General features: G+C 38.9%; 1 protein-coding gene across 1 annotated transcript in view; it reads right to left on the bottom strand.

The window, feature by feature from the left end:
* Positions 1-10992, bottom strand: part of DCAF10 (DDB1 and CUL4 associated factor 10) — a 64132-nt gene that overhangs the window by 18677 nt on the left and 34463 nt on the right. The window contains exon 3 of the mRNA XM_003785149.3: positions 1591-1788. Coding sequence (XP_003785197.1) covers positions 1591-1788 — 198 coding nt within the window. The remainder of the gene's footprint in view (positions 1-1590; positions 1789-10992) is intronic.

Here is a 10992-nt window from a genome sequence, read left to right as displayed (position 1 = left end):
AAAAAAAAAAAAAAAAGAAAAGAAAAAAAATCTGGTCTTTCCCAACTAAATGTCAGTATATCTCCCTTTCTCCTCTGCATAGTGACAACCAAAACTATTCCACATATTATTTCCAAACATTCCCTTTGAGATCAGTATCCTTCCAAATAAGAACTACTCTTTTAATGCAAGTACAAAAATTATAATAAATAGATTTAGAACTGAAGTAACAGAATGTTGAATTTTATTCCTCAAAACAATCAAACCAATTTATCCATGTTATCTACTAATGTGGTTATTCATTTCTTTTTCTTGAGACAAAGTTTCACTATGCTGCCCTCGGTAGAGTGCTGTAACATCACAGACTGGGTATAGTGGCTCATGCCTATAATCCTACACTCTAGGAGGCCAAAGTGGGTGGAATGCTTGAGTTCAGGAGTTCCTGATCAGCCTCAGCAAGAGCAAGACCTCCATCTTGGGAGGCTGAGGCAAGAGAATTGCTGACTGAAGAGTTTGAGGCTGCCGTGAGCTACGATACCATGGCACTCTACCCAAGGAAACAAAGTAAGACTCTGTCTCAAAACCAAAAACAAAAGAATTGAAGGAACGAAGACGGAGGAACATTTTAGTTTCAGAGGGGGAAAAAAAAGACAGAAATATTTTTCCTTAAATTGAGAAACTCATTTTATAAACCAGTTTTTATCATTAACCATATTACTTAGTGTCTCTAGAAAAAATTATCATCACTCAGGCTAGTCTTGAATTCCTAGGCTCAAGTGAACCTCCTGCCTTAGCCTCCCAGTAGCTAGCCCTACAGGCACACGTCATCACAGTTGGCTAATTTTTTAAATATTTATAGAGATGGAGATCTCAGTATGTTGCCCAGGCTGGTCGCAAACTTCTGGCCTGAAGCAATCCTCCTACCTTAGTCTCTCCAGTAGCTGGGATTACAGGCTTGAGCCACCACATCCAGCTCTAAAATGTTCAGTTGCAATATATGACTAAGTACAAGCAATAAAAGGTAGAATCATTTTTTTTTTCTTTTGAGACAGAGTCTCACTATGTCGCCCTTGGTAGAGTACCCTCAGTATATGGGGCTGGCGCCCTACGCACTGAATCACAGGCACCGCCCAATTTACACAATTATTGATGACTAATCAGCTTTCACTCTCCTAGCACTCCTTTGAGTTTCTTTTTCTCTATTTTTTTTTTAGACAGACTCTCACTATGGTGCCCTTGATAGAGTGCCATGGCGTCACAGCTCACAGCAACCTCCAATTCCTGGGCTCAAGTGATTCTCCTGCCTCAGCCTCCTGAGTAGCTAGAGCTATCATCGACTGCCACAACAACTGGATATTTTTAGACAACAGGTCTAGCTCTTGCTAAGACTGGTCTAAAACCTGTGAGTTCAGGCAAATCACCTGCCTCAGTCTCCCAGAGTGCTAGGATTACAGGCGTGAGCTACCGTGCCCAGCCTAGAATCACCTTTTGATTTGTTTTTCTGAAAGCCAGTTTTTCTCAAGCCTAAAACAGAACACTGAATTTGTTCGCTACTTTAAAAAAATATATTTTTATTCACAATCCTAACATGGTATTATTCTATTCACAAACCTGTTCGTGTCCCAAATAATGACATTTCCATCAAATCCTGATGTTACTAAGAGTCTTGTATTAGTATCATATTCGATGTTCTTCACCCAGCTAGTGTGACCATGTAAAGTGCATACTTTGGTGTTCAGTTTTCTCAGATCCCATAGTGCTATTGTAGTGTCATCAGAGCAGGTAGCAAACATCCGGTTATCAAGAAATCTATAAGAGTAAAAGAAAAACACAACAAAAACCAAAAACTGATTGATGTAATTTTTTTTTTTAAAGAAAACACTCTTTGAGAAAGTCTTTATTACCTAATCAAGAAAAATAAAAGGAGGTACAAAAATCACTGTATAAGTCCAGTCACTCAGATATTCTATAAACAGTTTAAGCATAATTCATATCATCACAGGACCAGGATACTGATTTAATCAGAACTACACTGTAATTTGATTCATTTGCTATAAATTAGTGATTTTTTTTTTTTTTTTTGGAGACAGAGCCTCAAGCTGTCCCCCTGGGCAGAGTGCCGTGGCATTACAGCTCACAGCAACCTCCAACTCTTGGGCTCAAGCGAGTCTCCTGCCTCCGCCTTCCAAGTAGCTGGGACCAAAGGCGCCCGCCACAACGCCCGGCTATTTTTTGGTTGCAGCCATCATTGTTGTTTGGTGGGTTCGGGCTGGTGATTCGAACCCGCCACCTTAGGTGTACATGGCTGGCACCTTAGCCGGTTGAGCTATAGGCGCCGAGCCTAAATTAGTGATTTTTATTTGTAACTGAGAATATTGGTGTTTGAAAAACAGTGGTAGGGGAAAAGAAAAGAACTTTAAAATCTATATAGGAAATAAACACAATGAGATAGAATGTAATAGGAGAGAGAAGATATTTTGAAGAATTACTGAAAGGGACACATCATGTGTAAAAAGTTCAAATAAGAAATATTTTTTCTGCCATAAGTAGTATCTCTCTCTTTTTTCTTTTTCTTTTTTTTTTTTTGAGGCAGAGCCTCAAGCTGTCCCCCTACAGTGCTGTACCATCACAGCTCACAGCAACCTCCAACTCCTGGGCTCAAAGTGAGTCTCCTGCCTCTGCCTCCCAAGTAGCTGGGACCACTGGTGCCTGCCACGACGCCTGGCTAATTTTTTTTTTTTGATTGCAGCCATCATTGTTGTTTGGTAGGCCCGGGCTGGATTCGAACCCACCACCTTAAGTGTATGTGGCTGGCGGCCACTTGAGCCACAGGCACCGAGCCAGCAGTATCTCTTTATATTTAGAACATAATTAACATACAAAAATTGCTATACAAATTGACATTGTTTTAAATTATTTTTAATCTATTAACTCAAAGGTGTTCCCTAACTAATACACTTAACAACATTTTATTAGTACCAGTTAAGATTATAAAATAGATTTAAACTACTCTATAATTCAGACTTTTTATTAATTTATACTAATTTCTTGATCCTTAGTGAGAATATACTTTACATAAATACTTAGAAAATAACAAACCAACCATTCACACTTAGATTTCTGTCGAACTGAACATTAAAATGCTTTCTCTAATGATACGATGTTATATAATCTTCCTAATCTTGCGTATAAAAAAATGAATCTTGCAGCTGCTTTCAGGATGAAATTAAATATAATTCTTGATAGAAATCAACCTCAATGTTCACAAACATCATAATGACTTTTCTGAAACTTATCATGGTTTTAAAATTCAAGGCCTTTATAGAGGCTGTTTCTGCTATCTGAAACCACCAACCCCTTACCCCTTGATCTGGCTAATTCTTGCTTTCTTTTGAATACACTCATACATGGTTTAATAACAGAATATTTTCCAAGAAATGCATCAATGAGTGATTTTCTCATTGTGTGAACATCATAGTGTTCCTTACATAAACCTAGATCATACAGTCTATAATATACCTATACTTTATTGTGTAGCCTATTGCTTCTAGGCTACACACCTGTATAAAATGTTATTGTACTGAATACTGTAGGCAATTTCATATACTGTAGGCATTGGGATTTGCCTATCTAAACACATTTAAATACAGAAAAGATATATTAATAGCTGGGTGTTGGAAGGGGTGTGTAGTCCCAGCTACTTGAGAGAATGAGGCAAGAGAATTGATTAAGCCCAAGAGTTTGAGATTGTTGTGAGCTGTGATGTCACAGCACTCTACCCTGGGCAACAGCTTGAGACTCTGTCAAAAAAAAAAAAAAGTATAGTAAAAATATTGCATAAAAGATTTTTTTTAGGGCAGTGCCTATGGCTCAGTGAGTAGGGTGTTGGCCCCATATACCGAGGGTGGTGGGTTTTAACCCAGCCCCAGCCAAACTGCAACAAAAAAATAGCTGGGCATCATGGTGGGTGCCTGTAGTCTCAGCTACATGGGAGGCTGAGGCAAGAGAATCACCTAAGCCCAAGACTTGGAGGTTGAAGGGCAACAAAGTGAGACTCTGTCTCTAAAAAAAAAAAAAAAAAAAAGGGTGGCAACTATGGCTCAAAGGAGTAGGGTGCTGGCCCCAGAGATGGTGGGTTCAAACCCAGCCCTGGCCAAAAAAAGAAAAACTGCAAAAAAAAAAGATTTTTTTTTAATGGTCCACTTGGATAGGGCACTTACCATGAATAGAGCTTGCAGGACTAAAAGTTTTCTGCATGATTCAACAAGTGAATGGTGAGTGGATGTGAAAGCCTAGAACACTACTGTGCACTACCGTAGACTCTATAAACATCATACACTTAGGCTAAACTAAATTCATAAAAAAATGTTTTTTCTGGCTCGGCACCTATAGCTCAACCGGCTAAGGCGCCAGCCACGTACACCTAAGGTGGCGGGTTCGAATCCCCAGCCTGGACCCGCCAAAACAACAATGACGGCTGCAACCAAAAAATAGCCGGGCGTTGTGGCGGGCGCCTGTGGTCCCAGCTACTTGGGAGGCGGAGGCAGGAGACTCGCTTGAGCCCAGGAGTTGGAGGTTGCTGTGAGCTGTAATGCCATGGCACTCTACCCAGGGGGACAGCTTGAGGCTCTGTCTCAAAAAAAAAAAAAATGTTTTTTCTGGCTCAACGCCTGTGGCTCAAGTGGCTAAGGCACCAGCCACGTACATCCAAGGTGGTGGGTTCAAATCTAGCCTGGGCCCGCCAAACAACAATGACAGCTGCAACCAAAAAGTAGCCAGGCATTGTGGTGGGCGCCTATGGTCCCAGCTACTTGGGAGGCGGAGGCAGGAGACTCGCTTGAGCCCAGGAGTTGGAGGTTGCTGTGAGCTGAAATGCTATGGCACTCTACCCAGGGGGACAGCTTGAGGCTCCTGTCTCAAAAAAAAAAAAAAGAAAAGTTTTTTCTTTCTTCAATTTAGATAAATTAACTAAACTTACTGAAACTTTTTTATTTCATATACTTGTTAAAACTTTTTGACTCTTGTAATACCTGTATAAATCCACAAAAATATTTTTTATATATTTATAAGCTTTTTTTCTATGCAAAATATATTTTTTAACTTTTAAAACTTTATATTAAGGCTCAGCGCCCTAGCTCAGTGGTTAGGGCACTGGCTACATACATCAGGGCTGGTGGGTTCAAAACCAGCCCAGGCCTGCTAAACAACAATGACAACTACAACAAAAAACTCGCCAGCCATTGTGGTAGGCACCTGTAATTCCAGCTACTTGGGAGGCTGAGGCAAGAGAATTGCTTAAGCTTTGAGGTTGCTGTGGGCTGTGATACCATGGCACTCCACCAAGGGTGATGTAGTGAGACTCTGTCTCAAAAAAATAAAATAAAAGATAGTCAGGCATTGTGGTGGGCGCCTGTAGTCCCACCTACTGGGAGGACGAAGCAAGAGAATTGCTTAAGCCTAGGAGTTTGACATTGCTGTGAGCTGTGATGCCATGGCACTCTACTGAGGGCAACACAGTGAGACTGTCTAAATAAATGTAAATAAATAGGAGTTTCAGAAATATCTGAGATGGCGAGGTTCAAAGATCCCTGAATTTTCATGGAAAATGAAATGAAGGGTTAGCTTTTTAATTTTTGTTAATAAGGTTATTTTAAAAACCCTAAAGTTGTCTACAGCCATACCACCCTGAATGTGCCTGATCTCGTCTAAAAACCCTAAAGTTGGGTGGCGCCTGTGGCTCAGTGGGTAGGGCGCCGGCCCCATATAACAAGGGTGGTGGGTTCAAACCTGGCCCCGGCCAAATTGCAACAAAAAAATAGCCAGGCATTGTGGTGGGTGCCTACAGTCCCAGCTATTTGGGAAGCTGAGGCAAGAAAATCTCTTAAGCCCAGGAGTTTGAGGTTGCTATAAGGTATGATGCTAGAGCATTCTACCAACGCTGACAAAGTGAAACTTTGTCTCAAAAAAACCCCAAAGAATAAAGAAAGTTTTGGAGTTAGAGAATTAGTAAAGATAACACATTGTAGACTAATAAGAATGTACATAAGAAGATCAGTTAATGCACTTAGAACAATTTTTGTCCCCAAATAAACAGATCCAGAGAATGTAAATTGTTAAACAAGTCCTTGGAGATGTGACCTACTTCTTTCGAACTAAAAGTGAGTCTAGCCTAATAGCTTAATAATTGTAAAATATTTATAACTACACAGTCCTAATAAATGGGAGACATTTCTTTATACATACTGAAATCTGTGAATCTCTGAATCACAAAACTTTTCCAAATGTCCTATCAACCCAACATATATATAATGATAACAGCAACAAATAAACTGACATGTGAATAAACTGAGGTCTTCATTATAAGAGGATATGACAGATGATAAAAGCAACTGAAAGTAAATTTTCTCTTAAAATTGACACTAACATTTCATTGTACAATTAAACTGGTCAAATGTGGTGGCTCACACCTGTTAATCCTACCATTCAGGAAGGCCCAGGGATAAGGATCATTTGAGGCCAAAAGATGGACAACCACCTGACCCACACAGAGAGACCCTGTCTCTACAAAAAACAGAAAACACAGCCAGGTGTGGTGGTACATACCCGTTGTCCCAGCTACTGAGGAGGCTGAGGCAGGAGCATTGCTTGTGCCTAGGAGTTTGAGGTTGCAGTGAGCTATGAAGATGTCACTGCACACTCTACCCCAGGTAACAAAGCAAGAACCTGTTCTGAAAAAATAAAATAGGCTGGGTACAGTGGCTCACACCTGCATAATCCTTGCACTCTGGGGGCTGAGGCAAGTAGACTGCGTGAACTCAGGAGTTTGAGCCCAGGCGGAGTAAGAGTGAGATCCCATCTCTACTAAACATAGAAAAAAAAACTAGCTGGGTTTTTACAGGTAGATGCCTGTAATCCCAGCTATTTGGGAGGTTGAGGCAGGAGAATTGCTTGAGCCCAAGAGTCTGAGGTTACTGTGAGTTATGACACCATGGCACTCTACCCAGGGCAGCAGAGTGAGACTCTGTCTCAAGAAAATAAATGAAAGATAAAAATAAAAAGGTTTACTGGGGTATTAAATACATTTTATTTACAGTATTTTCTAATCGTTTTTTTTTTTTTTTCTTTTTGAGATAGAATCTCACTTTGTCACCCTTGTTAGAGTGCCATGGCATCATAAATTACAACAACCTCAAATTCTTGGGCTCAAGCAATCCTCTTGCCTCAGTTTTTCATTTTTATGAGACGGGGGTCTCACTCTTCCTCAGGCTGGTCTTGAGTCTATCATAAGGTGACTAGATTTTAACATTGGTAAAGCAGGACACCATTCATGGGGGGCGGGGCGGGGCCTGACAACAATGCAAACTCTGATAAGCAGTTTTCGATAATCACTTCTCAAAAATTATTTGTTATTATTACAGTTGAACATTATAAAATTAACAGAAATGGCTCAGTGCCTGTGGCTCAAGTGGCTAAGGTGCCAGCCACATACACCTAAGGTGGTGGGTTCAAATCCAGCCCGGCCCGCCAAACAACAATGATGGCTGCAACCAAAAAAAATAGCCAGGCGTTGTGGCAGGCACTTGAGCCCAGGAGTTGGAGGTTGCTGTGAGCTGCGATGCCACAGCACTCTACCCAGGGGGACAGATTGAGGCTCTGTCTCAAAAAAAAAAAAAAAAATTAACAAAAATAATATAAAACTCATATCCTGGCAAAATAGCCACATGGCAGCCGAAAACCGTATATTCCCTTACTGTTCTCCCACCCATTCGTGCATTCTTTCCAAAAATTGGGACTTTTTTAAAACGCCGGGACGTGGGACAAATTGTTAAAAATCGGGACTGTCCCACCAAAAGCGGGACGTCTGGTCACCCTAGCCTATCAGCTCAAGTGATCCCACCTCGCCTTCCTAGAGTGCTAGGATTATAGACATGAGCCACCACACCTGGCCAGGATTTACATTATTTTCAATTTATAACGAGTTTACTGGGAAGTAACCCCATCAAAGTTGAGGAGTATCTATATATGCAAATTCTTAGAATAAATAGGGCATTTTTGCATAATCTTCCCAATGATACTAAGATAGCAGAATACAACATCTTTATTCATATTTGAGTTTTATACTACAATCAAAGAGGTTCATTTCTATATAAATATTCAAGAACTTTATAAATTTTCCCATAAGCCTTTCCTTAGTCCATGAAGATATTCACATAATTCTTTGACTTTCATGTAACCATTTCTGTCATTTTCTTTTCTCTCATTGATACCTACTCTAGCTCTATAAGATCTTTATTTGCCACAATTTTTAGGTAACTTGACCAGTTCTCTAAAATCACTTTTAGGGTTTTGTCAAATTCTACACCCTTTGCAAAATAAGAAATTTCATGTTCCCAGTGAATAAGCAATGCATTAGCATTATCCTGTCTGAAATGTGAAAGGAGCAGAGTAGTATAGATGGTGGGAGCGAGAAATAGATCCTGAGATATATTTATTAAAAAGGATACTAATTTTATAATTGTCATATCATTTAAGTTAATACTCTTGTGATGATGCCCATAGGGCTTCTCTCTGCAACCTCATACTTAGGACCCAGATTATTAAATAAACTAAAAATCCACATATAGATCCTTCATGAATGAGAAGTAAGCCTGTTTATTATGGGTAAGTAGTTAATGACTTCTCCCCTTACTGTCCCAAAATATGAAGTAACAGAAAATGTCCTATACAACTATCAATGTTTCTATTTTATTAGATGAAGCAAACTACAAAATTAAGAAATAAATTAGAAGATATTATCATGTCAAAATGACTACCTAGAACCCAACCAGAAAATGCATGCTCAGATCTCTCAACAGTACAGTGAGATAGTCTAATGGAAATTAATATGAACTCCAGCTCTATTATTTACTATATATAAGAACTTGAATAAGTTTCTTTCTGAGTTACAGTTTTGTCAAACTTTAAAAATAGGTACAATCTCTCACAGGATACTGTGAGGATTAAACAATTTAATGTATGAAAAAGTGCTTCACAAAAGGTTTCGCACATAATAAGTACTCAAAAATGGAAGTTAGTATTATTAATAAATAATGTACACTTCAGCTCATGCACTGAAGACCCTTTAGATTCTCACTCAAAACTTCTACACAAGTTTCAAAATCCGTTTCTCTCATCAATAGAGAAAAAAAAATTCAAATTTGTAGGTATGAAGGGTGCTATGATAGGCACCACTGACAGCAATAAATGAAGGCTGAAAATGATTAAGAATACAAATTTTAACAGATTAAAGCTCATTCTGAGTAGGAGCAAACAATGTGACTGTCTTTTTGAGATAAGAAAATTTTAAATTATAAAATACTAGCAACATAGAGAAAATTATGAAGAACAAAAACACCTGTGATACCCACCACCCAGCTGTATCAATTTTAACATTGTTATCTTTCAAATATTTTTTGAACATTAAAAACACAGTTGAAGTACATTGTGTAGCCCTCCCCAACCCCCCCTCCCTCTCCAGAGGGAACCACTATCCAAAATTTGTTGTCATTCCCCTTGCAAGTTTTTAATACCATGAATTCATATGTATGTATCCACAATTTATATATGGTTGTGTACTCGGTTTATTCTGTAAATATTCAATGAGCATCGACTAGGTGCTAGGGTAGCGCATAGGACAAATATATGCCCTTACCAAGCTTATGTTTGTGAAGTTTTCAAAACTTTTTTTTATATAAATGGTATCATACCATAAAGCTCATTCTACAATTTACTTTTCCTCCTTGGCTTCCAAATTCTGAGATGTATATCAGATGTTGATGCTTTCAGCTCATTTATTTTAACTAATGTATAGTATTCCATTGTATAAGCATACTAGAATTTATCTATTTTCCTCTGGATACACATTTGTTTCCAACCTGTATTACTAACCACACTATAATGAACCCTATTTATACATCTTCTTGTTCGCATGTGCATTAATTTCTTAAAAATATGTATTAATCTCTCTGAATCTGCCAGGTCAAAAATATATTGATCTTCAATTTTACCAAATATTGTTAAACTGCTCTTGAAGAAAATTTTACAAATTTATACTCCATTAATGATACCTAAATTCCTACTTTTCAACATCTTTTAATACCTGGTATTTACTGTTATTTTTATTTATTTATTCATTTTTTTAATTTTTATTTATACTTGCATGATAACAAGCAAACTTGAAAATCTTTCCATATTTATTGCTCATTGTAATTTTCCTTATGTAATTTCTCTGCCTATTTTGCTAAAGGCTCATTGTCTTACATATTCTGGATACTAATCCTTTTTTGGTTATGTGCACTGAAAATCTCTTCTTCCACCAGCCTATGGCTTCTCTTCTCACATTACTATGTCTTTGGTTACAGTGAAATTTTAATTTTTACACAGTTGAGCTTATCAATCCTTAATGGTTTGTGGTTTTGTGTTTTAAAAAATCTTTTTTTTTTTTTATAGAGATAGAGTCTCATCTTATCCCTTGGCTGAGTGCCATGGTGTCACACTGCTCACAGCAACCTCCAACTCCTGGGCTCAGGCGATTCTCCTGCCCCAGCCTCCCAAGCAGCTGGGACTATAGGCGCCCGCCACAGTGCCCAGCTGTTGCTTTGTTGCAGTTCAGCGGGGCCAGGTTAGAACCCGCCACCCTTGGTATAGGGGGTTGGCACCCTCCCACTGAGCCACAGGCACCGCCCAAGAAATCCTTTTTTAAATATCTTTTTTCTACCCATTTCCAGTCGACTTAAAAAAATCTTTCTTAATAATAAAAAGTTAGCTGGACATAGTGGCATGTGCTGTGCCTGTAGTCCCAGATACTACAAGGGCTGAAGCAGAAGCATCACTCAAGCCCAGGAATTTTAGGTTGGACTCTAGCTTTGGCAACAGAGCAAGACCTTGTCTCAAGAACAGACAGACAAAAAAACCTATTTCTACACTTAGAACAGTCTGAGGCAGAATGAGATCCCATCTCGACAAAAAAAAAAA

This window comes from Otolemur garnettii, unplaced genomic scaffold (assembly GCF_000181295.1).
Source record: "Otolemur garnettii isolate 467f Iridium unplaced genomic scaffold, OtoGar3 scaffold00014, whole genome shotgun sequence".
Taxonomy (NCBI): domain Eukaryota; kingdom Metazoa; phylum Chordata; class Mammalia; order Primates; family Galagidae; genus Otolemur; species Otolemur garnettii.
This window is presented reverse-complemented; position numbering and strand designations above follow the sequence as displayed.